The 26652-nt window shown below is 47.3% G+C and overlaps 3 protein-coding genes across 7 annotated transcripts in view; 2 read left to right on the top strand and 1 right to left on the bottom strand.

Moving 5' to 3' along the window:
• The window catches only part of LOC307206196 (uncharacterized protein), a 45790-nt gene extending 36508 nt beyond the window's left edge, over positions 1–9282 (top strand). Inside the window, exons 14-16 of the mRNA XM_079959044.1 lie at positions 1636–1955; positions 4482–4838; positions 8847–9282. Of these exons, the coding sequence (XP_079815170.1) occupies positions 1636–1955; positions 4482–4838; positions 8847–9007 (838 nt within the window). The 3' untranslated portion in view covers positions 9008–9282. The remainder of the gene's footprint in view (positions 1–1635; positions 1956–4481; positions 4839–8846) is intronic.
• A 2226-nt stretch (positions 9283–11508) lies between these two features.
• Positions 11509–19636, bottom strand: LOC307208470 (uncharacterized protein). 4 transcript variants are annotated; one of them, XM_079963068.1, is made up of 3 exons: positions 19534–19636; positions 18187–18262; positions 11509–14905 (listed from the first exon to the last, which is right to left on the bottom strand). In XM_079963068.1, the coding sequence occupies exons 1-3, from the start codon at positions 19570–19572 to the stop codon at positions 13077–13079; spliced, it is 1944 nt and encodes a 647-aa protein (XP_079819194.1). In that variant the 5' UTR covers positions 19573–19636; the 3' UTR covers positions 11509–13076. The 4 variants fall into 4 exon arrangements, with proteins under 4 accessions (XP_079819194.1, XP_079819196.1, XP_079819193.1 ...); XM_079963070.1 differs by lacking the exon at positions 19534–19636 and having other exon boundaries at positions 11509–14631; positions 14760–14908; XM_079963067.1 differs by having other exon boundaries at positions 11510–14908.
• A 4299-nt stretch (positions 19637–23935) lies between these two features.
• Positions 23936–26652, top strand: part of LOC307208754 (uncharacterized protein) — a 39012-nt gene continuing 36295 nt past the window's right edge. For both annotated transcript variants that reach the window (XM_079963691.1, XM_079963692.1), the window contains exon 1: positions 23936–24060. In XM_079963691.1, coding sequence (XP_079819817.1) covers positions 23943–24060 — 118 coding nt within the window. In that variant the 5' untranslated portion in view covers positions 23936–23942. The remainder of the gene's footprint in view (positions 24061–26652) is intronic.

The raw sequence follows: 26652 nt of genomic DNA, 5'->3' as shown, positions 1-26652 counted from the left end.
GTTTTGCGAAGCGCCTCCAAAACGGAAAACCCTTTCGTCTTGCGGGTTTTCCGTCTTGCGAGGCGTTCGTCTTGCGGGGCACCGCTGTACCTAAAAAGTTTCTTAAGTTCATTATATATTAGATTCCAAAAATTTTTCATTTCGTCACATACCCACCACATATGGTAGAGATCCCCATCCTTATGTTTGCATTTCCAACAGGCTTTGTTACCCATTTTGTACATTTTCGCTAATTTGTCCGGGGTAATATACCACCGGTACATCATTTTTTCCAGGTTTTCCCTTAAAGTGGAACACGCTGTAAATTTCATCCTTCTGTTCCATAAATTTACCCATTTATCGTATTCTATGTTGTAACCAAAATCAGTTGCCCACTTTACCATCACTTCTTTTATTAACTCATCCTTGGTATCCCATTCTAACAGGAAATTGTACATCTTAGATAAAAGTTTTGTTCTTCCTTCCAAAATTTCTATTTGTTAATTCGATTTTTTTTAGCTGTGCTCCCTTTAAAGAGCCGCGTGGAGCTGCCTTTCTCCCTCCGGGGGGAAAAGCCCCCAAGAGCCGCACACATGCTCCACGCAGCTCCTTAAAGGGAGCGCTGAGCAGAGCCTCCTGCCTGCATCCGCTCCATAAGACGCACACATATTTCCCCTTACTTTTTAGGAGGGGGAAAGTGCATCTTATAGAGCGAAAAATACGGTCGTTTTGCTAGAGGGAGAGAGAAGTCATCTTGATTTATAGTGCCAATGTACAGTGGTACATGACACCAGTCAAGCTTGCAAAAATATATCATTTGCCCAATAATAAGTGTTGGAAATGTAAAGAAAATGAAGGTACATTCTTTCACCTTTGGTGGACGTGCCCAAGGATTAAGGCTTTCTGGGAGATGATCTATAATGAATTGAAAAAAGTATTTAAATATACCTTCTTGAAGAAACCAGAGGCCTTTCTCCTGGGCATGGTCGGCCAATTGGTGCAAAAGAAGGATAGAACTTTCTTTATGTATGCCACAACAGCAGCAAGAATACTTATTGCAAAGTATTGGAAGACACAAGATCTACCCACCCTGGAAGAATGGCAGATGAAAGTAATGGACTATATGGAATTGGCGGAAATGACTGGCAGAATCCGAGACCAGGGAGAAGAGTTGGTGGAGGAAGATTGGAAGAAATTTAAAGATTATTTACAGAAACACTGTAAAATTATTGAATGTTAAAATGATGTTGGAATGAAACAAAGCGGTTTTAGCAGTAAGGTTAAATAGGAATATGTAAAAATGGATTGATATGAGATGAAAATACGAAGTTATAATATGTGAAGATAGAGAACTAAGATAAAACAAAGAGGGTAAGGATTTGCTGAACTAACTATCTGAACTGGAATACAAAAAAGGGAGGTGTGAGGAAGTCATGAAAATAAGTAAATGAATTGTAAGATGTAGAAAGAGGGATTTATTTTTAACTGGTTTTTTTTGGAATTTGTATCTTTTGTTTTTTATTTTTACCATTTTTGTAACTTTTTTCTTATTGAAATTTTAATAAATATTATTATATATATATATATATATATATATATATATATATATATAGTGTGCCAATGCACTTCTTTGACTCTTGCATGTTGTCGTCCTAGATGGACCGGAGACGAAACCCAAAAGATGCTCTCTATAATCGCCCGTAGCCCCGGCATCAAGGCCTTTATGAGCAGCAGCACGGCTGTGGACGAGAAGCACTGGAAAGCCCTGCAGGATGAAATGCTCTCTCTGGGATTCTCCAGATCCAGCTGCCAGCTCCGCGACAAGTGGAAGCGCCTGAAAATTGACTTTTTCAATCAAGGCACCGAGGCGGCCTGCGGACAAGTCAGAGTCAAGAACCCTCCTCCCTTCTACAAGGAAGTGACTTCGATTTGGATTGCAGCTGGGAAACCACCTTTCGGGGAGCACAGAAAGCCCGGTATGTTTTAAAAGAAACCTTCTGATCTGCAGGGTCTTCTGATTTTTTTTTCAGATTTATCATTCCAGTATCTTGACTTTGCTGGGTTGAGTGCATAAAGCTAGGAAAGGCACTTTTTATTAACTGGCTCTTCAAACTGCAGTGGTACATCTGGTTAATAACTTTTTTCTTTTGTTTTTTAAACTTTTTTATTCATAATTAGGGGGACGCAGGTGGCGCTGTGGGTTAAAGCCTCAGCGCCTAGGGCTTGCCGATCGAAAGGTCGGCGGTTCGAATCCCTGCGGCGGGGTGCGCTCCCGCTGCTCGGTCCCAGCGCCTGCCAACCTAGCAGTTCGAAAGCACCTCCGGGTGCAAGTAGATAAATAGGGACCGCTTACCAGCGGGAAGGTAAACGGCGTTTCCGTGTGCGGCTCTGGCTCGCCAGAGCAGCGATGTCACGCTGGCCACGTGACCCGGAAGTGTCTCCGGACAGCGCTGGCCCCTGGCCTCTTAAGTGAGATGGGCGCACAACCCCAGAGTCTGTCAAGACTGGCCCGTACGGGCAGGGGTACCTTTACCTTTTTATTAACACTTGTCTGATAAGATTGTAGTGAGCAGTTTTTATGTGTGCGTTTTTTAAAAGGAAAGCATCCTTTAAGACTAGGTATTTTGTAACTTAAGGACATCGGAAGAGTCTGCTGCACCAGAAATGCCCACAAATTCTAGTGTTAGGAGAGAGGGAGGAAAAAATACTGATCTTTTGTCATTTTAACAGCTTTTGCTTTTCCAATATTTTGTGTTCTTTTGTTTATTTCTGTTTTCTAAAATCCATAAAGGTTTTATTATAGGAACAGTGGTGCAAGCAGTTAAAGGCAAAACAAATAGAAACACCTTTGAATAAACGTGGACCCCTTTCTTTAACCGTGTTAATGACCAAAATCAAGACTTCCTGCTACCAACCGCTCAGTATTCTCAGTGGAGAGGTTACAATAAGTAATATGTCTGAATGTGGCATCTGTAAGTGCATGTCTAGAGACAATGGATAAAACAAACACAATTAGATGTACTGCTGGATATGTGTTTAATGGTTATTGTATTTGTTTAAAAACCAATAAAAATTGTTTGTTTTTGCGCTGTGGGTTAAACCACAGAGCCTAGGACTTGCCGATCAGAAGGTCGGCGGTTCAAATCCCCACGACGGGGTGAGCTCCCGTTGCTCTGTCCCTGCTCCTGCCAACCTAGCAGTTCGAAAGCACATCTAAGTGCAAGTAGATAAATAGGTACCACTCTGGCGGGAAGGTAAACGGCGTTTCCGTGCTCCTCTGGTTCACCAGAAGCGGCTTAGTCATGCTGGCCACATGACCTGTATGCCGGCTCCCTCAGCCAATAAAGCAAGTTGAGCGCCGCAACCCCAGAGTCGGTCACGACTGGACCTAATGGTCAGGGGTCCCTTTACCTTTATGAAAGAAAATCTGTAACTGCCCCATGCTGTTCTATTTTCCTGTAAAAATAGGTTTTCTCCTGCTATTCACAGAACAAAACATTTGGTGAAGCTTACACGTCATATGAATTATAAATAATATAAAGATTACAATAATGTGTATATCATGACGGAAGTAGTGCACGTTCAAAGGAGCAGAACATTGGAACGTTCGGGACAGATAAAAGAAAGTCCGATGTGCAGTACATAGTTAAACTATGGAACTCACAGCCACAAGAGGCAGGGATGGCCACCAACGCTAGATGGCTTTAAAGGCAGATTAGCCAAATTCATGGAGGAGAGGGTTTTCAGTGGCTACTAGCCATAACTGGTGTGCTCTGCCTCCACAGTTGAAGCAATACTTCTGAATCTCAGTTTCTGGAAACTGCAGGCTCTTGTGTTCGAATCCTGGTTGCAAGTTTCCCACAGTGGTTGGCCACTGTGAGACCAGGAAGCTAGACTAGATGGGCCATTGGCGTGGTCCAGCAAGCTCTTTCTACATTTTTATGTGCTGTGTCTTAGATACGATTTTTAAAATAATAATAATTTATTATTTATACCCCGCCCATCTGGCTGGGTTTCCCCTGGGCAGCTTCCAACAGAACACTAAAATACAATAACCTATTAAACGTTAAAAGCTTCCCTAAACAGGGCTGCCTTCAGATGTCTTCTAAAAGTCTGGTAATTGTTTATCTCTTTGACATCTACTGGGAGGGTGTTCCACAGGGCAGGTGCCACTACTGAGAAGGCCCTCTGCCTGGTTCCCTGTAACTTGGCTTCTCTCAGGGAGGGAACCACCAGAAGGCCGTTAGCGCTGGACCTCAGCGTCCGGGCAGAACGATGGGGGTGGAGACACTCCTTCAGGTATACTGGACTGAGGCCGTTTAGGGCTTTAAAGGTCAGCACCAAGACTTTGAATTGTGCTCAGAAACGTACTGGAAGCTAGTGTAGGTCTTTCAAGACCAGTGTTATATGGTCTTGGCAGCCGCTCCCAGTCACCAGTCTAGCTGCTGCATTCTGGATTACTTGTAGTTTTTAATTAACACCACCTCCATTTGTTTCTGTAGTTGAAGTTGCAAGGAGGGTGACCAGATGCAGAGAAGAGAACGAAGGATGGGAGCAGGACGAGCCAATGACCCCGTCTTCTGAAGAGGAACCTCAAGGAACTCCTCCTTCTTCTACCTTCCACCACCAGCAAGCCCCTTCTCTTCCAGAAGAGCAGATTGAGTTCAAAGAGATAAAGGAGGAGGTGGAAGATGCAGATGAATCTGTTTTGGGGTGCCCTCCTCAAGGACTTCCGGATACAGCTCGTAGTAGTGGTGGTCTTCTCACGACAACTGCAAGTATCAGATCAGCACCTGCCACAGAGAGGCATGTGAAGCAGTGGTATATCAGCCAGCAATGCCCTACCTGTTCCTCAATGAGTAAGTCAAGTTACTGAACTAAGTTTTCCCATTCAAACCATTGCGGGTGGCGCTGTGGCCTAAACCACTGAGCCATTTGGGCTTGCCAAAGGCAATAGAAGCTTTTGTGTTCCACATACGTGCAAACGAAAGAACTTAAACGTGACAAGGATTCCCGGAATACAGTGGTACCTCAGGTTACATACGCTTCAGGTTACAGACTCCACTAACCCAGAAATAGTGCTTCAGGTTAAGAACTTTGCTTCAGGATGAGAGCAGAAGTCGTGCTCCGGCGGCGGCAGCAGGCCCCATTAGCTAAAGTGGTGCTTCAGGTTAAGAACAGTTTCAGGTTAAGAACGCCAGGCTTCGTCAGCCGAGCATACTCATATTTTGTGTATCAGAGACATGGAACAAGTGACATGGCAGATACCACATATTATTCCAGGAATCCTTGTCACGTTTAAGTTATTTCGCCTGACACCGGCATACAACAACTATATTTTGCAAAGACACATGTTAAGATCTTTCGTATCCTTCGTCTGATACCTGCAAACAGCTGCTGCATACAACAACCATACTTTGCAAAGGCAGATGTGGAACATTACAAAGAAAAGTTCATCTTTTGCAAGTACTGCTCCTTAAAGTTGTTACGTTTGATACTTGTATTCGCTAAGACATACGTGGAACACAAAAAGCTTTCATTTGGACATTACGTTTTTAAAAAAACTGATTCATTTGTATGTACGTGGAACACAAAAGCTTTTATTTGGACATTACGTATGTAAGAACTGATCTATTTGTATTTCCTGTTCCAAATGTTGGTCCTTAATTGCTTCTATTCAATTAGATAATGTGAAAAGAGTTAGGTTTATATGATGTATAAAGAATTTATATAGTTAAACACAGCCAGTTGCGTTGTGGGTATATTTGTTAGTAGAATTTACGTAACTATTGGTTTGACAGTGTTGTGTGTGGACAAACACTGGCTCCCTCGGCCTGAAAGCGAAAGGAGCGCCATACCCCATAGTCGCCTTTGACTGGACTTAACCGTCCAGGGGTCCTTTATCTTTACCATATAGATTATTAATTTGTGAATCACCAGAACCCTTTTGTCCCAGCTCGGTCGCTGAGATCATCTGCAGGAGCATCATCGGTCGTTCCCCGAGTTGTTGAGGGTCTTCGCTCATAACACTAGAACTCGCAGACACCCAAGGAACACGATTCCAGTCAAACCTTGGTTGTCAAACGTAATCCGTTTCAGAAGCCCATTTGGCTTCTGAAACGTTCGAAAACTAAGGCACGGCTTCCAATTGGTTGCAAGAGCTTCCTGCACTCAAGCGGAAGCCATGTCGGATGTTTGGCTTTTGAAAAACGTTTGAAAACTGGAGTTACAGATAGGTAGCCGTGTTGGTCTGCCATAGTCAAGACAAAATAAAAAAATTCCTTCCAGTAGCACCTTAAAGACCAACTAAGTCAGTTCTAGGTATGAGCTTTCGTGTGCATGCACACTTCTTCAGATACACTGAAACAGAAGTCACCAGACCCTTCTATATAGTGAGAAGGTGGGGAGGGGTATTACTCAGGAGGGTGGTGGGAATGGGTGATTGGCAGATAGCTGTCAAATGCCAACAGTGTCCTTCAGCTCTCTATATTGGACAAACAGGCCAAACCTTACGCCAAAGGATAAACGGACATAAATCTGACATCAGGAATCACAAGACAGAGAAACCAGTAGGAGAACACTTCAATCTCCCAGGACATTCTATACAAGATCTCAAAGTAGCTGTTCTATTACAAAGGAATTTCAGAAATAGACTGGAAAGAGAAGCTGCTGAATTGCAACTTATTACCAAACTTAAAACCATGGAGAGACCTGGTCTGAACAAAGACATTGGATTCTTATCTCATTATACATGACAAAGCCATTTTTCACCTTCTCACCCCTTGCCTTTTCCTGTAAGACCTATTGCAGTCGTTAAGAGTCGTCAACAGGCTCATCACAGCTATCTGCCAATCACCCAATCCCACCACCCTTCTGAGTAATACCCCTCCCCACCTTCTCACTATATAGAAGGGTCTGGTGACTTCTGTTTCAGTGTATCTGAAGAAGTGTGCATGCACACGAAAGCTCATACCTAGAACTAACTTAGTTGGTCTTTAAGGTGCTACTGGAAGGAATTTTTTTATTTTGTCTTGAAAACTGGAGTGTTTACTTCCGCCTTTTTGGCATTTGGGAGCCAAAAGGTTCAAAAACGGAGCCGTTCGGGAGCCAATGTTTGGCTGTATTGGGAGATTCAGGACAGATAAAGTGAAGTCCTTCTTCACACAGTTAAACTATCCTCAGGAGGCAATGAGAGCCACCAACCCAGATCGCTTCAAGAGACGATTTGACAAATTCATAGAGGGCCATTGATGGCTACCAGTCATGGCTCAAGGCAGCCATGCTTCTGAAGGGCAGTTGATGGGAACCACAGGAGAGATGTTCTAGAGTCTGGCTAGCTGATTTCTCATTCAGACATTTGGTCAGCCGCTGTGAGAACAGGATCCCAGACTAGACAGTCCATTGGCCTGATGCAGCAGGCTCTTACTATGATCTTGTGTACCAAATAACAACTAGAAATAGTTTTCAGAAATAGTTTTCTGAAAGAGCGTCTCCACCCCCATCATCCAGCGGACACTGAGGTCCAGCTCTGAGGGCCTTCTGGCGGTTCCCTCACTGTGAGAAGTGAGGTTACAGGGAATCAGGCAGAGGGCCTTCTCGGTGGTGGCGTCTGCCCTGTAAAACGCCCTCCCATCAGATGTCAAGGAGATAAGTGACTCTGACTTTTAGAAGATATCTGAAGGCAGCCCTGTTTAGGGAAGTTTTTAATGTTTCATGTTTTATCGTGTTTTTAATATTCTGCTGGGTGCTTCCCAGAGTGGCTGGGTATAAATAAATTGTTATTGTTATTGTTATTATTTAGTGTAATTAGTCCAGTACTGTATTGTGCAAAATTCTGCCAACAGAGATCCACCAGGCACCTTCTTTTCCAACTTTTAAGCACCTGCAGGTACGGTTAATTGATGTCCTTTTAACACACTTTTTTAGCTTATGGTTTTATGTATTTTTTTCCATAAACTTCTTTGATATCTTTATGAGATAGCGGTCTATAAATAAAATAAAACAATGGCACATCTCAAGCTGATTTGCAACTATAACTGCTCAGGATTTTTTTTAAAAAAAAAAAAACCAGGGCAATCCCTACCCCCAGTAAAGAGAGGTTTCAAAACAATGCAAAATGTGTATTTAAGGCAAAAAGAACTTTCCATCCAGCAGGAAAAGTTTAGGAAATCTGTTTCAAAATGCATTCAATATTAGTGTATTTCCAGTTTTTCCTAGCGTCCTACATTACTGCATCAGACTCACCACAGCCTGGAATTAAATCTGTGTGCATAAAGGTAAAGGTAAAGGTACCCCTGCCCGTACGGGCCAGTCTTGACAGACTCTGGGGTTGTGCGCCCATCTCACTTAAGAGGCCAGGGGCCAGCGCTGTCCGGAGACACTTCCGGGTCACGTGGCCAGCGTGACATCGCTGCTCTGGCGAGCCAGAGCCGCACACGGAAACGCCGTTTACCTTCCCGCTGGTAAGCGGTCCCTATTTATCTACTTGCACCCGGAGGTGCTTTCGAACTGCTAGGTTGGCAGGCGCTGGGACCGAGCAGCGGGAGCGCACCCCGCCGCAGGGATTCGAACCGCCGACCTTTCGATCGGCAAGTCCTAGGCGCTGAGGCTTTAACCCACAGCGCCACCTGCGTCCCAAAAATCTGTGTGCATACCTTACGTTTAAAGCTGCGGCGCATGTATGCAGCCTTAAACTCCCATGCACCACCGAGGTGTAACTTGGGTGGGACAGATCTCTCTTAAGTCCCGCAAGGGGAGAAATGACTGCATTCCTCACAACATAGTTCCTCATTGCAATACCTCCCACCTTGGTAGCCTTTAGCAATAAAATGTCTTCCTGTTCTTGTTTTTTATAATAATAAAAACAGGCGGAGAAATTGAGAAGCTGAAGAACGAGACAGAGGCGTTAAAGAACGAGACAGGAAAATGGAAGGACGAGATGTTGGAGGCGCTGCAACGGATTGAAAAGAAGATGGATGCTGTCCTGTCTGCTGTGGCCCCTGGACTGCCCACCCATGAGCACCGATAGTAGAGCACTTGATGAGCACAAATAGATTCCCTAGCAATGAGACATAGTTCCCCTTGTATTTACTAGGTCTTGAGCGTGTAAATTGTCTTCTCATTCATGTTTGGAGTTCTGGGCTGGAGACTGGTGGGGAGGTTAATAGCTGTGCATAGAGTGAGCATTTATGTTTGGAATTGTTATCTATGTAAGGTGCCGATACCTTTCTGTGTTTTCTGTTGCTGCTTCCAATCACCTTGTTTCAAAATGCCTGTGGTAATAAAATACACATCATTCCAACAGTTCCACTCTGTTTGTGTGTGTGCACACGTGCTTGTGCATGTGGGCAAATCCCCAGGTTGCATATTATGAATGATCCCATCCTGAGCTGCTGTTTCATCCTTGCAGGGATGAAGAGGAATAATAATACAGTCATACCTCGTGTTGCCTTTGCTTCAGGTTGAGCGTTTTCAGGTTGCGTCCCGCGGTGACCTGGAAGTACCAGAAAGGGTTACTTCCGGGTTTCGCAGCTCGCGCATGCACAGACGCTCAAAATGACATCACGCGCATGCGCAGAAGCAGCAAATCGCAACCCGCAGATCATAGAATCATAGAATCATAGAGTTGGGAGAGACCACAAGGGCCATCGAGTCCAACCCCCTGCCAAGCAGGAAACACCATCAGAGCACTCCTGACATATGGTTGTCAAGCCTCTGCTTAAAGACCTCCAAAGAAGGAGACTCCACCACACTCCTTGGCAGCAAATCCCACTGTCAAACAGCTCTTACTGTCAGGAAGTTCTTCCTAATGTTTAGGTGGAATCTTCTTTCTTGTAGTTTGGAACCATTGCTCCGTGTCCGCTTCTCTGGAGCAGCAGAAAACAACCTTTCTCCCTCATCTACGTGACATCCTTTTATATAGATGCGGGTTGCGTTCTGCTCATGTTGCAAACGGGGCTCCGGAACGGATCCAGTTCGCAACCAGAGGTACCACTGTAATAAATAATAATAATAATAATAATAATAATAATAATAATAATACAGTTGTACCTTGGAAGTTGAACGGAATCTGTTCCGGAAGTCCTTTCCACTTCCATAACGTTTAGGAAACCAAAGTGTGGCTTCCAATTGGCTGCAGGAAGCTCCTGCAGCCAATTGGAAGCCACATCGGACGTTGGGCTTCCAAAAAAACCATTAAAAAACCAGAACCATTCGTTCATTCGGCTTCCAAGGTACAACTGTAATAATAATTTATTATTTGTACCCCCGCCCATCTGAATGGGTTTCCCCAGCCACTCTGAGCAGCTTCCAGCATATATAAAAACATATAATAGGATTACCTTTCTAACTTCCCTCCCAAAGGAGCCCAGGTAGGCAAGCACTTCAGTGCTAAAACACAACAATTAAAACAGAAAAATTATGTAAAACTAAAAGCAATCACATACTCTCACAGCCAATAATCATCTCTCAGGGGATAGATGGCACACTCCCAATTCTCAGATCACGTGTTCCTGCCCTGCTTCAGTCTACTTCCAGTTTTGTAGGTTATGGGTTGAAGGAAAGACAGCCATTCAGACTCTTTTCTGCAATGACGGATGCCATCCTCGTCCCTTGTGATATTTGTGACATGGTTTTTGCAAGAACCGAACATCTGAATGCAATAAAAGGACAACAGCAGAGGATCTTGCCAATACTCGGAGGCAATGAATTCAGTTTTATTTAAGCAAACACTGGTCAACACAGATTACAATGCAAACACGAAGACAATTAAAACATAAACCTAGAAATCCTCTTAATACCTCTATGGGTCCCAATCACACACCTAGCTTGGCTGCAATTGCATACTCGCTTTCCTGTAAATAAATGCCCCAGTGCGGCTTAGTGCAGAGGTGGTTTTATGGAAGTGCGACTTGTTCAGCCGCACTGGGCGCCAGCACTGCGACAATGATGTAGAATGCATACAAGAGGTGGAGGCACTGAATTTTAGCATTGGACTTAAATTTGAGAGCCCAAGTACACCACTTCTTAGAACCAAGTCAGCATGTCTATGACTGGCCATTTAAGCATGATTTAGTCCATTGTGGCAACCATGTAAACCAGTACTCCATGGCAGTCACTATCCCAGTTCACACTATTGAGTGTCCCTCTTTATGAGCACCTCCTGCTTCTCAACCGGCAGTAATGCAGCCTTCAGAAAAGCATTGATCAGAGGTCACTAGAGTAGGGCTATATATCGGCCAAAGCCGGATTGATGTCCATACAGTGGTGCCCCGCAAGACGAATGCCTCGCAAGACGAAAAACCCGCTAGACAAAAGGGTTTTTCGTTTTTCGAGGCGCTTCGCAAGACGAATTTCCCTTTGGGCTTGCTTCGCAAAACGAAAACGTCTGGCGAGTCTTGCATGTTTTTTCCCTTTCCCCCCCCCCTTTTTTCTAAGCCGCTAATAGCCGCTAAGCCGCTAATAGCGCTAAGCCGCTAATAGGGATGTTTCGCAAGACGAAAAAACCGCTAGACGAAGAGACTCGCGGAACGGATTATTTTCATCTTGCGAGGCACCACTGTATAATGATACCGGTTTCATGATTTTTGATCTGGCAATATAATGTGAATCATTAAGTGTGTTAGGGCTGGGTGACATATCGTCCAAAACTCGTTTGAAGTCCATGTTATGATATCAGTTTCATGATTTTTGATCTGGCAATATATTGCTAATCACGAAGTATGTGTGATGATGATGATGATTTATTTATACCCCACCCATTTGGCTGGGTTTCCCCAGCCACTCTGGGCAGCTCCCAACAGAATATTAATAATAATCATAATCAGAAAGAGATAAAACATTAAAAACTTCCCTAAACAGGGCTGCCTTCAGGTGTCTTCTAAAAGTCAGATAGTTGTTTATTTCCTTGACATCTGATGGGAGGGCATTCCACAGGGCGGGCGCCACTACCGAGGAGGTGTGTGTGTGTGTGCGCGTGCAATGCAAAAATCACAATGTGGATAATACTGGGAAGCCAGCCAATACCTCTACACATCTCCATTCTTATTTCAGACATAGTAATATATCAGTATATCGCAACGTTTAGCGATATCTCCCAGCCCTAGGGGGTCATCCAGAAGCTAACATCTATATTAATTGTTCTACCCACATTTGCTTCTGACTCCACCTCCAAATGGCATGTGGCCCTCACAAGGAGGGCAACCTTCAGGCAGAAAAGGGTTGCCCACCCCCGACCCAAAACATCTGTTTGCTGTCCACCCAAAAATAACCCATAGCCTGCCTGTCAATGGTAGGGCCGGCGAGAATGGCATCTTCGGATGGGATAAAAGGGATCTACAAAAGAAACATGGAAGCACATTGTTACTCAGCAAAAGAAAATGAAAATCTAAGGGGGGGGGGGGTCCTATTCACACCTTCTTTAGTGGGAGGGTTGCTAGACAGGAAAAAGCACCGTCAGGCTACAGGAGAGGGAGGGAGATGGTACTGCAAGTCTTCTCTGTTGCCTCTGCTGAAACACCAACTGCAGCCATTCCATCAATATTTAGGAGAGGGGGCCTCTCCCATCAACTTTGCCAAAAGACCAGCCACGTTCACTTCCTCCTCTCCAATTTTTTCCCATTCCAGATGGTAGTTACAAAAACCTTGCGCTCCCAGGAATTACTACCTAGCACCTGTCTGAATTCTTTGAAGTTGTACCTTGGAAGTCGAACAGAATCCGTTCCAAAAGTCCCTTCAACTTCCAAAGCGTTCGGAAACCAAAGCACAGCTTCTGATTGGCTGCTGGAAACTCCTGCATCCAATCGGAAGCACTGGAAGCCCCATTGGATGTTCGGTTTTCAGAACAGTCTCTTCCGGGTTTGCGGCGTTTGGGAGCCAAAACGTTCAAGAACTAAGCTGTTCAAAAACCAAGGTACGAATGTATCCGAGTTATTCCACTAGAAACTCGCTATTCCAAACACGCTTATTGTTTCTAGGCAGTGTGAATCTTTTGATATAGTTTTAAGCTCACAACTACTTCTGGAGCAATTTCCACACTCCTGGCATTTAGAAAGTTTCTCTCACATGCAAATCCTCTGGTGTGTTACTACAAACGATTCCTAAAGTTTCTCTTCCGTGTGGATTCTCTGGTGTAAAATAAGTTGCGTGCTATTGCTGAAACTCTTTCCACACTCCAAGCATTTGTATGGTTTCTGCACTGTAGCATCTCTGTGGACTTTCCGGTGAGAAGACAGACTTGAAACCTGGCTGTAGCACTTTCCACATTCTGAGCATTTAAATGGCTTCTCCCCTGTGTGGGTGATCTGATGTCTCGTGAGGAGTGTGCTGTCACAAAAGCTCTTTCCACACTCCAAACACTTGTAATGTTTTTCTCCTGTGTGGGTTTTCCGATGCGATGCAAGTTGTGAGGTGGTACAGAAGCTTTTCTCGCACTCTGAGCACTTGTACGGTTTCTCTCCTGTATGGATTCTGTGATGAGACGTAAGACTTGAATTCCAACTGAAGCTCTTTCCACATTCCAAACATTTAAACGGTTTTGCTCCCGTGTGTATTCGCTGATGGGAAGTGAGGTGTGTTCTCTGATGGAAGCTCTTCCCACATTCCAAACACTTATATGGTTTCTCCCCTGTGTGGATTCTCTGATGTAAAGTGAGGTTTCGGCTCTGACGGAACCTCTTACCACAGTCTGAACATTTATATGGTTTCTCCTCTTTGTGAATTATTTGGTGCCTGTTAAGAAGTGTGCCGTCACTGAAGCTCTTTCCACACTCCAAGCATTTGTAAGGCTTCTCTCCTGTGTGGCTTCTCTGATGTAAAATAAGCTGTGTGCTGTTACTGAAGCACTTCCCACACTCCAAACATTTGTATGGCTTCTGTCTTATGGCATCTCTGTGTATTCTCCGATGCGAAGTAAGACTTGACCTCTGACTGTAGCACTTTCCACATTCTAAGCATTTAAATGGTTTCTCCCCTGTGTGGATTATCTGATGTCTAGTAAGGAGAGTGCTATCTGAGAAGCTCTTTCCACACTCTGAACACTTAAAAGGTTTCTCTCCGGTGTGAGTCTTATGATGTGATGCAAGTTGTGTGGTGGTACAGAAGCTCTTCCCACACTCCACACACTTATGTGGTTTCTCTCCTGTGTGGATCCTGTAATGTGAAGTAAAATTTGAATTCCAGCTGAAGCTCATTCCACATTCCAAGCATTTAAATGGCTTCTCCCCTGTATGGATCCGTTGGTGGGAAGTAAGGTGTGTTCTCCGATGGAAGTTCTTCCCACAATCCAAGCACTTGTATGGCCTCTCCCCTGTGTGTATTCTCTGATGTAAAGTAAGGTTCCTGCTCTGACGGAAGCTCTTCCCACATTCCAAGCATGTAAATGGCTTCTCCCCTGTGTGGATTATCTGATGTCTAGTAAGGAGTGTGCTATCACAGAAGTTCTTTCCACATTCCAAGCACTTGTAGGGCTTCTCCCCTGTGTGGATCCTCTGGTGTGAAGTAAGATTTGAATTCCAACTGAAGCTCTTTCCACATTCCAAGCACTTGTACGGCTTCTCGCCTGTGTGGATCCGTTGATGGGAAGTAAGGTTTCTGCTCTGGCGGAAGCTCTTTCCGCACTCTGAACATTTATACGGCTTCTCTCCGGTGTGCGTTCTGCAATGGACAGCAAGGAGAGACTTAGAAACGAAAGCTTTCCCACAAAAAGGGCACTCATACCTCTTTTTCCCCTTGTGGTGTTTATATTGTACTGGGGTTTCATGAAGGTCATCAGCGTGACACACAATGGATTTCTCTCTCCATCTCTCTGTATGGTTTTCTTCCTGCCTCCTTGATTCATCTTGAGGATTGAAGGTCTTGTCCTCTAATTCATGTACAGATGCTTCTGGTGGCACCAGATGTGGTTCTCTGCAAGTCTCCTGTCCATCACCTGCTAGAATAAAGAGGGAATCAAGGTAAGAAGAGCAATAAGAATCCGTTGGCTGTTCTTTTGGTATTTATTTCATATACGTGTGTGTGTGTGTGTGTGTGTGTGTCACATAAAACTAAGAAAGTCTGTGTGGTTTACAAAGCAACAAATACAATCTCAGGACCGCAATACCTCAAGGACTGCCTCTTTTCATATGTACCTACTGGGTCCCTGAGATCATCTTCTGAGGCCCTTCTTTGTGTGCCGCCTCCTCCTCGAGAGGTCCGGAGGGTGGCAAGATGAGAATGGGGCCTTCTCTGCAGTGGCTCCCCACTCCCCATCTGTGGAATGCTCTCCCTACAGACGTTCTCCTGGTGCCTTCATTATACACCTTTAGGCACCAGGCAAAAATGTTCATTTTTAACCAGGCCTTTGGTTGATCTGATTTACATCCTATGTCCTTTTAAAATGTGGGGGGGGGGGGTTTGGGGGGGGGCTATTAGGTTGTTGCTTTTATTTTTATTATGTATTTTGTGGTTTTATATATTGATTTTATTCTGTGAACCACCCTGAGACCCCCGGGTATAAAACGGTATATAAATTCAATTAATAATAATAACAACTACTATTACAGTGGTGCCCCGCAAGACGAATGCCTCGCAAGACGAAAAACCCGCTAGACGAAAGGGTTTTCCGTTTTGGAGGTGCTTCGCAAGACGAATTTCCCTATGGGCTTGCTTCGCAAGACGAAAATGTCTTGCGAGTTTTTCCAACCTTTTTTTCCTTCCCCCCCCCCTTTTTCTAAGCTGCTAAGCCGCTTATCTGCTTATCCACTAAGCCGATAAACCGCTAAAAGCCGCTAAAACCCGCTAATAGCGCTAATCCGCTAAGCCGTCAATGGGTTTGCTTCGCAAGACGAAAAAACCACTAGACGAAGAGACTCGCGGAACGGATTCTTTTCATCTTGCGAGGCACCACTGTACTACTAAAGGTAAAGGTACCCCTGACCATTAGGTCCAGTCGTGGCCGACTCTGGGGTTGCAGCGCTCATCTCGCTTTACTGGCCGAGGGAGCCGGCGTACAGCTTGCAGGTCATGTGGCCAGCATGACTAAGCCGCTTCTGGCGAACCAGAGCAGCGCACGGAAACGCCGTTTACCTTCCCACCGGAGCGGTACCTATTTATCTACTTGCACTTTGACATGCTTTCGAACTGCTAGGTTGGAAGGAGCAGGGACCGAGCAATGGGAGCTCACTACGTCACGGGGATTCGAACCACCGACCTTCTGATCGGCAAGTCCTAGGCTCTGTGGTTTAGACCACAGCGCCACCCGCGTCCCAATTCAGTAATAGGGACCCGCGTCACTATTGCCAAACATTTTAAGATTCAGGGATCTCTTCTCTCTTCCAAACACACATCCTGACTCACAATACACAACACGTACCCAATGATCACATGCACATCACAGCCAAATTCCATCTTACATCTGGCAAATCATACAGGATCACTCATTCCATTCTGACTCTCACTTCTGCCACACGGATCCAGCCAATTGTTCCAATTACTCTCCCTCAGTCACCAAACTGCTTCCGCTCTACTGCAGCAACATCTGGACACAATGAAACTGCTCAGTGACCAAACTGTGCAAAATAATATATTGCAATGAATGGCCACTCGTCAATCACACAGATGTGCCATCCCCAACAGTAATCTGCCTCTCACCCAAGCTTACTATCTCCCACCCAAGGGTGGGTGGACCTGCAGAACACCCTCCTTGGGACTCATCCTGTCACCCTGGGGTGCCCTCAGACATTTCTGTCAGTTTGCATTTCCTGGTACAGAAAGTACTGATCTCATCTGATCTTTCCTATTCTAACTAATTCAAGAGGGTTCTAGAAGCTTCTGGAAGATTCTCTGTGTGAAAGAAGCAAGCAGAAGGTTATTCCTTCAGAGAAGCTGAGTACAGGCGGTTCAAACTGGTTCTCTTATCTCTTTCTGTCAAGGTCATGCTGACTATGATAAGAGGCCAGAAGGAGCCTGGGTTTCACACTTTCTCGTTCTATCTCTTTTCCATCTGGTGTGGTGTTCTGTACATAGTATGCTTCGTGTTGAGGTCTAGGCGTATTCTAAGTTATTGTAAGTTTAAGTTAAGTCTGCTGCTACTGGATTTCTTATGGACAGGGTCAATCCTGAATGTATTGGATGTGTGACCATTACAGTGGTGCCCCGCAAGACGAATGCCTCGCAAGACGGAAAACCCGCTAGATGAAAGGGTTTTCCGTTTTTGAGGCGCTTCGCAAGACGAATTTCCCTATGGGCTTGCTTTGCAAGACGAAAATGTCTTGCGAGTCTTGCGATTTTTTTCGCTTTTTTCTCCCTTTTTCTAAGCCGCTAAGCCACTAATAGCCGCTTAGCCGCTAAGCCGCTAATAGCGCTAAGCCACTAAGCCGCTAATAGGGTTGCTTCGCAAGACGAAAAAACCGCTAGACAAAGAGACTCGCGGAACGGATTCTTTTCGTCTTGCGAGGCACCACTGTATGTTCATTTGCCTTTAGTAGCAGTAAAGCTCTGCTGGATGAAATATAATTGCCTCTGGTCTATTTTTGGGGAATCCTGCAACGTGTTTTAAGTTTTTACTCTGCTAACTATAATAATAACAAAGGTAAAGGTAAAGGTACCCCTGCCCGTACGGGCCAGTCTTGACAGACTCTGGGGTTGTGCGCCCATCTCACTTAAGAGGCCAGGGGCCAGCGCTGTCCGGAGACACTTCCGGGTCACGTGGCCAGCGTGACATCGCTGCTCTGGCCAGAGCCAGAGCCGCACACGGAAACGCCGTTTACCTTCCCGCTGGTAAGCGGTCCCTATTTATCTACTTGCACCCGGAGGTGCTTTCGAACTGCTAGGTTGGCAGGCGCTGGGACCGAGCAGCGGGAGCGCACCCCGCCGCAGGGATTCGAACCGCCGACCTTTCGATCGGCAAGCCCTAGGCGCTGAGGCTTTAACCCACAGCGCCACCTGCGTCCCGTGATAATAATAATAATAATAATTTATTATTTATACCCTGCCCATCTGGCTGAGTTTCCCCAGCCACTCTGGAATCTACATTGGAATCTACTCTGGATCAATACTGAGTAGAATTTCAATGACAATTTCAACCCACAGAAGAAGCATTCCACAAGCAACACAACTACTACCGATATGGTTATTTCCTTGTCCCGTTCAACCTGATCATGAATTCGTCTGGAGAATGGACAAGTCAACTGCCTCTACAGCAATAACAAATAAAGACACAGGTATACTTACCCAGAGAGGTCTCATTCCCACAGTTCTCCAGCATGACTTCCTTGCATGCATTCATCTCCTCAGAGGATGGAGGAACCTGGAGAAAGAAAGCATAACAGAAGAAGAAGAAGAAGAAGAAGAAGAAGAAGAAGAAGAAGAGGAGTAGTTTGGGTTTGATATCCCGCTTCATCACTACCCGAAGGAGTCTCAAAGCGGCTAACATTCTCCTTTCCCTTCCTCCCCCACAACAAACACTCTGTGAGGTGAGTGAGGCTGAGAGACTTCAGAGAAGTGTGACTGGCCCAAGGTCACCCAGCAGCTGCATGTGGGGGAGCGGGGAAGCGAACCCGGTTCCCCAGATTACGAGTCCATCGCTCTTAACCACTATACTACACCACACTACGCCATTGCCGGTCCATGTAGAGTACAACAGGGCTGCCACCTTTGTTCTGGCAAAATGCAAGACAGGTTGATGCGGTGGGGAAACGTGTTGTTTTTTTTTTAAATCTGATGCTGAAGTGACTTCAAAGCAATCCATTACAAGCTATTGCAGGATGGCGCCTCTGGAATTTGTCACACACACACATACAGTGGTACCTCGGGTTACAGACGCTTCAGGTTACAGACTCTGCTAACCTAGAAATAGTACCTCGGGTTAAGAACTTTGCAATATATAAATATTGTATTATTTATATGACGTTAGCCGCTCTGAGCCCAGCTCCAGCCGGGGAGAGCAGAGTATAAATGAAAAAAAAAATTATTATTATTATTTTTATTTTTATTATTATTATTAAATAAATAAATGCATGCAATAAATAATGCAGGGCATCTGGGCCTGCGTCCCTATATCCAACTATCCCGCTAATGACTCCTCTGTCTAGCAGAGCACCCCCTTCCAGGGCATAGCTGTCAACTTTTCCCTTTTCTTGCGAGGAATCCTACTCGGAATAAGGGAATTTCCCTTTAAAAAAGGGAAATGTTGACAGCTATGTTCCAGGGGTCCCAGAACGGTTGCCACCTGTCCTGTGAAATACAGGATTGTCATGTATTTCAGTGTAAAATGCTACATCCTGTATTGATAAACCACCCAAAGTGGCTGGAGAACAAATAATATTATTATTATTAGTAGTAGTAGTATTATGATACAGTTTTGTCCTGTATTTCAGGTCTTCTCTCTCTCCCTCCCTCTCTCTCTCTCTCTCTCTCTCTCTCTCTCTTCAAATTAGGGATCCTCTCCAAATGCCTGTGTTTGGTAGGGTGAGTAAACGGTCATGGAATTGGAGACTTGGAAGGGGCAAACAAGGGTCATCAAGCCCAACCCTCTTCAGGTCATGCATTTAAGCTCTGGGTAGCCAAGCACAGACTTACAATGCATGTTTGTGTGCAGGAAATTCCAGAGGGACCCATCCTGTTAAGACTGCTAGATTGCAATTTCGGTTGCTTCGGAGTCACCAGATGAAAACAAAACAAAAAACCCAAACCTGCCCTGCAACCAGTGATGCAAGTGAACGTGAGCAGGTGATCGCTGGGTGCAAAATAAGGATCAGGCAGACTCAGCAAATGGAGAAAATGGAGGTGAAGTTTATTGCCAGGCAATAAGGACCCAGTTTGGAATCTCTTCCAAAAGGAACTGGGACCTCGATGGACAGAAATCCAGAGGTCTTTATACCTGAGCAGATCACAGCAAATCATAGATCATGAGACAACCATGAGACAGTCACGATATTGTCAGCAAAGAATAGCCAATTAGCAAGCTTCTTGCCACGCGTCCAGCTCCTGGTCAAGCACTGGTCAAACACCGAGTTCTAGTTCTGCTTTCCGATGCTTGCAGTGACGCTCTGTCTAACCTCTCCCCTAGTTATGACAGGACAGGGGGTTTGGAGATTTTGTGGTTTTGCTCTTCCTGTTCTGTGGATTAATTTAGCCTGTATCTGAGGGGATTTTGTACCAGAATCTCTGATTCACGTCTTCCCCATGTCCAGGGTACACAGATGTTTGTAGGGAAAAGGTCGGCTCTTAATTTTTGCTGTTTCAAGCAGTATGCAGTTAGCTAAGGCACAGCTCCCCTTTTGATTCAAAATGGATTATAAAATACTGTAAGCCTTGATTATGTGTGAGCATATATGAATATATTGATTTCTGATAAATGATTATATGAATAGCATAGGGGTAGCCCTTCTTCCTTGCCTCATTCCCCCCTTTTCAAGCTCAGAAGATTCATCACCAGCCCACCCCATATTTTGCCACAATGAAGGTCCTGGGCAACCCTAGGTCCTGGGCAGTGAAGGGCCTTAAAAAGGTAAAGGTAAAGGTACCCCTGCCCGTACGGGCCAGTCTTGACAGACTCTGGGGTTGTGCGCCCATCTCACTCAAGAGGCCGGGGGCCAGCGCTGTCCGGAGACACTTCCGGGTCACATGGCCAGCGTGACATCGCTGCTCTGGCCAGAGCCAGAGCCGCACACGGAAACGCCGTTTACCTTCCCGCTGGTAAGCGGTCCCTATTTATCTACTTGCACCCAGGGGTGCTTTCGAACTGCTAGGTTGGCAGGCGCTGGGACCGAACGACGGGAGCGCACCCCGCCGCAGGGATTCGTGAAGGGCCTTAAGGCAGTGTTTCCCAACCTTGTGCCTCCAGCTGTTTTTTAACTACAACTCCCATCATCCCTGACTAGCAAGACCAGTGGCAAGGGATGATGGGAATTGTAGTCCAAAAACAGCTGGAGGCACAAGGTTGGGAAACACTGCCTTAAGGTAAAGGTAAAGGTACCCCTGCCCGTACGGGCCAGTCTTGACAGACTCTGGGGTTGTGCGCCCATCTCACTCTAGAGGCCAGGGGCCAGCGCTGTCCGGAGACACTTCCGGGTCACGTGGCCAGCGTGACATCGCTGCTCTGGCGAGCCAGAGCCGCACACGGAAACGCCGTTTACCTTCCCGCTAGTAAGCGGTCCCTATTTATCTACTTGCACCCGGAGGTGCTTTCGAACTGCTAGGTTGGCAGGCGCTGGGACCGAGCAGCGGGAGCGCACCCCGCCGCAGGGATTCGAACCGCCGACCTTTCGATCGGCAAGCCCTAGGCGCTGAGGCTTTAACCCACAGCGCCACCTGCGTCCCGTGAAGGGCCTTACCCAGCTTCAAAAAAGACCCCACCCCAGTTTAGCAAGAGATGTTGCGCTGGGAGGGGGGTCGGGGATTGAACCTGCAACCCTGCGCATTGCGGGAAAGCGCCCAGCCCCCTTCTCCCCCCCAACCCCTACACCCCCCTCCTTTTCCTTGGGGTGGGGAGGGAAGTCTCCCTCTAGAACAGAGGTATCCCTTCCCTCACCCCCCCCACCAGCCCCTTTCCACTCACCTTTCCAGCTTCCCCCCAAAAAAATGGTGGTGATGGGGGGCAGAGTAGAGGAAGGGTGAGAAGAAAGGACACCCACCCCACCCCAGCTGACAGCCTGTGGCCTCTCTAGGACTGCAAGGACCCCTCCCACTCCTCCTCAATAAAGGAAAATGATTGATGGCCGGAAACGGAGAGAGAGCGCTGCTTCCTAGAGAGACAGCACTTCCGCCCCCTCCCCGTGGGAAAGGAGCAGGGTATTGTCCCACGCGCTGGGCTGCACGACGCGCCTCTGCTGCTGCCTGCTTGGCAAGGGAGCGTGTGGGTGCAAAGCGGCTTTTGGGGGTGCTGGGTGGGGAGGGAGGGAGGAAAGGAGCCCTGCTCCAGGCAGGGGATGGAGGCAACCAGAGAGGCAAGGAGGCCACTTCTGGAGGAGGTGGGGACATAGGATGCTGCCGCCTGATGCCCCCTCGGCCAATTGGGGCATCCATAGAATCATAGAATCCTAGAGTTGGAAGAGACCACGAGGGCCATCGAGTCCAACCCCCTGCCAAGCAGGAAACACCATCAGAGCACTCCTGACATATGGTTGTCAAGCCTCTGCTTAAAGACCTCCAAAGAAGGAGACTCCACCACACTCCTGGGCAGCAAATTCCACTGTCAAACAGCTCTTACTGTCAGGAAGTTCTTCCTAATGTTTAGGTGGAATCTTCTTTCTTGTAGCTTGGAACCATTGCTCCGTGTCCGCTTCTCTGGAGCAGCAGAAAACAACATTTCTCCCTCCTCTATGTGACACCCTTTTATATATTTGAACATGGCTATCATATCACCCCTTAGGGATGCAGGTGGCGCTGTGGGTTAAAGCCTCAGCACCTAGGACTTGCCGATCAAAAGGTCGGCGGTTCGAATCCCTGTGGCGGGGTGCGCTCCCGCTGCTCGGTCCCAGCGCCTGCCAACCTAGCAGTTCGAAAGCACCTCCAGGTGCAAGTAGATAAATAGGGACCGCTTACCAGCGGGAAGGTAAACGGCGTTTCCGTGTGCAGCTCTGGCTCGCCAGAGCAGCTTCGTCATGCTGGCCACGTGACCCGGAAGTGTCTTCGGACAGCGCTGGCCCCTGGCCTCTTAAGTGAGATGGGCGCACAACCCCAGAGTCTGTCAAGACTGGCCCGTACGGGCAGGGGTACCTTTACCTTTACCTTTTTATCATATCACCCCTTAACCTCCTCTTCTCCAGGCTAAACATGCCCAGCTCCCTTAGCCGTTCCTCATAAGGCATCGTTTCCAGGCCTTTGACCATTTTGGTTGCCCTCCTCTGGACATGTTCCAGTTTGTCAGTGTCCTTCTTGAACTGTGGTGCCCAGAACTGGACACAGTACTCCAGCTGAGGTCTGATCACAGCAGAATACAGTGGCACTATTACTTCCCTTGATCTAAGTTGGTCTTTAAGGTGCTACTGGAAGGAATTTTTTGTTTTATTTTGTTTTGACTATGGCAGACCAACACGGCTACCTTTCCATACATCACTACTGGGAAAACCATAGCTTTAACTATACGGACCTTTGTTGGCAAGGTGATGTCTCTGCTTTTTAAGACGCTGTCTAGCTTTGCCATCGCCTTTCTCCCAAGGAGCAGGCGTCTTTTAATTTCGTGACTGCTGTCACCAAAGCGGGATAAAGCGGGATATCAAATCCAATATCTTCTTCCTCTTCTCTTCTGCATGCAAAGCTTCTGTGCTGTGGCCTTTTCAACAGGGCTCAGCATCAGGGCATCTGTCTTGCATACAGGAGACGCCAGGCTAATACATATAACCACAGAATTGTAGCATTGGAAGGGATCCGATGGTCATCTAGTCCAACCCGCTGCAATGCAAGAATCTCAGCTAAAGCACGCATGCCAGGTTGGCATCTAAGCTTTGCTTAGAAACCTCCAAGGAAGGAGAGCCCACCACCTTGTAAGGGAAGTCCATTTTGCTAACCAGCAGCTGTTGCTGTCAGATCTTCACAAAATAAAAAAATTCCTTCCAGTAGCACCTTAAAGACCAACTAAGTTAGTTCTAGGTATGAGCTTTCGTGTGCATGCACACTTCTTCAGATACACTGAAATAGAAGTTTCCAGACCCTTCTATATAGTGAGAAGGTGGGGAGGGGTATTACTCAGAAGGGTGGTGGGAATGGGTGATTGGCAGATAGCTGTGATGAGCCTGTTGACGACTCTTAACGACTGCAATAGGTCTTACAGGAAAAAGCAAGGGGTGAGAAGGTGAAAAATGGCTTTGCCATGTATAATGAGATAAGAATCCAATGTCTTGGATTCAGGTCTTCAGTTTGCCAACGGGAGCGCGCATGCGTAAAACTACTCCCAAGGCTTGCAAAGTGGGGGGGCAGGTCCTGCCACTCAAGTCTTCCGATTTGGGCAAAGGAACCCAGCCCTGCTTCCTAGAGAGGCAGGAAGTATGATTCAAAAAGCGAGGGAGGCGGAGGAAGGGGAGAGAGAGAAGGGGCGGGACGCCATCCCTAACTCGGCCTGGATGGAGAGAAGGAGCTTGGAGCAGGCAAAGGAGAAAGAAAGGGGTGCGCAAGGAGGAAGGCGCGCGGGGGGGGGGGGGAGGAGGGTTTGCTTTTGGAGGAGGGTTCAAAGGAGCCCCACCCCCAGCTTCCCTACTTAGGAACCCCCTGTTACAGATAGGTAGCCGTGTTGGTCTGCCATAGTCAAAACAAAAAAATTCCTTCCAGTAGCACCTTAGAGACCAACTAAGTCAGTTCTTGGTATGAGCTTTCGTGTGCATGCACACTTCTTTGTCATGTATAACTTTGCCCGTTATATGGACTCTGTTCTGAAACCATATGCCATCAGTGCTCCCAGCTATGTACGTGACACCACAGATTTTCTGAGGAAAATACAATCTTTAAATAATCTTCCCAACAATACTATACTAGCTACTATGGATGTGGAATCTCTGTATACCAACATCCCACACAACGATGGTTTACAAGCTATAAAGAACACCATTTCAGATAAAACCACAGCGGACTTTGCCACCAAACTCTGCCAATTTGTTCTTACCCACAACAACTTCAAATTCGGTGATGAAAAGTGTATTTGAAGAAGTGTGCATGCACACGAAAGCTCATACCAAGAACTAACTTAGTTGGTCTTTAAGGTGCTACTGGAAGGAATTTTTTTGTAGGAACCCCCTGTTAGAGCAGCGTGGGAAGAGGCGCATCCGTGCAACCCTCTTGCAACGCGCGCAGTGGTTCCCTGCGCAAGATCCACCGCGATCCAGTATCAACGCCGTAGTCCTAGGCTATGGAGAAGGGAGTGGGGGGTTGGTGCGGGGAAGACGTCCTTTCTTGGGGGAGAGGGGGAAACGCGAGGGGAAAAACTCCCTTTCTCCGCCCAGTAGTAGTTTGCAGACTTCTTCTTAAATATCTCATGGGCTGTCACATGGAAGAGGGAACCAGCTTGTTTTCTCCTGCACCGGGAGGGTAGGGCCAGAACCAATGGCTTCAGCTTGCGTGAAAGGAGAATCCGACTAAACATTTGGGAAAACTTTCCGACAGTAAGAGCTGTTTGACCGTACAGTGGACGCTCGGGTTGCGAACGTGATCTGTGCGGGAGTCACGTTCACAACCCACAGCATTCGCAACCCGCAGACGCGCAGTGGCGTAGCGTGGGGGTGCACGGGGGGCCGGCCGCACCAGGCGCAACATCGGGGGGGGCGCGCTCGCCGCCTCCGGAGTCGCCGAAGAGCCTTGGGCGCAGGCTGTAGCAGAGCCCCATGTCTCGCGGAACCGACGAGCTGTGCGCGCGTCCGGGCTGAAGGCGTCCGGCAGGCAGCGGCTCTCAGCGCTCGCCGCGGTCCCCGTGCATCACCAGCCCACCCCATATTTTGCCAGAATGAAGGTCCTGGGCAACCCTAGGTCCTGGGCAGTGAAGGGCCTTACCCAGCTTCAAAAAAGACCCCACCCCAGTTTAGCAAGAGATGTTGCGCTGGGAGGGGGGTCGGGGATTGAACCTGCAACCCTGCGCATTGCGGGAAAGCGCCCAGCCCCTAAAGCCTCAGCGCCTAGGGCTTGCCGATCGAAAGGTCGGCGGTTCGAATCCCTGCGGCGGGGTGCGCTCCCGCTGCTCGGTCCCAGCGCCTGCCAACCTAGCAGTTCGAAAGCACCTCCGGGTGCAAGTAGATAAATAGGGACCGCTCTCAGCGCTCGCCGCGGTCCCCGTGCATCAGAGCTGCGGAGGGCGCGCCAGGCAGCCCCTCCTCACAACCCCGCCGCTGCTGCTGCAGCTGCTGGGCCATGTTGCATTTTCCTCGCCTCTCTGCCCTCCTCCTCCTCCTCCGGGCAAGCGGCGTCATTTGGGCGGCAGCGCCAGCAGCAACTCGCCTCAGATCACCTGACACGGACCCGCCGCCGCCGCCGTGGCTACCTTACCGTAAATACCCCAGCCCAGGCAGCAGCAAGAAGAAGCTGGCAGCGGCGGCAGGTTAGGGGTTAGGGGCGCAAATTACTTGCCTTGCCCCGGGTGCTGACAACCCACGCAATGCCGCTGCAGACGCGGGTCGCTATTCGGCGCTTCTGCACATGTGCAAAGTGCAATTTAGTATTTCTGCACGTGCACAAGCGCTGGAACCCAGAAGTAACCCATTCCGGTACTTCTGGGTTCGGCGCGGTGCGCAACCCGAAAATGCACAACCTGAGGCATCTCTAACCCCAAGGTATGACTGTAGAATAGAGGACCCCAAGGTATGGCTATCATATCACCCCTTAACCTCCTCTTCTCCAGGCTAAACATGCCCAGCTCCCTTAGCCGTTCCTCATAAGGCATCGTTTCCAGGCCTTTGACCATTCTCTCTAACCCCATCTCTAACCCCAAGGTATGACTGTAGAAGTTATATGGCGAGAGGTGGGGCTGGGATTTGCTGAACTGTTCTTTACGAAGCCGACTCAGAATCCAAAAACCCAGTCACGTGGGTGATCTGGGTTGTTTGTTCACTGAATTCATTTCCTACCTTTTTCTCCAAGGAACTGAAGGCGACCTATGTGGTTCTCTCCTTCCCAGTGCAGGTGCCAGGCTATTTTGTGCCCTGGGCAATGCTAACTATCAAAGCAGTTTACCTACGGGACCGCCTCTCCTGGTATGCCCCGCGGAGGACCTTAAGG

The sequence above is a fragment of the Podarcis cretensis genome (assembly GCF_951804945.1).
Source record: "Podarcis cretensis genome assembly, chromosome: 2".
NCBI classification, from domain to species: domain Eukaryota; kingdom Metazoa; phylum Chordata; class Lepidosauria; order Squamata; family Lacertidae; genus Podarcis; species Podarcis cretensis.
Note: the sequence above shows the minus strand (reverse complement) of the source record. Positions and strands in the feature narration are given on the sequence as shown.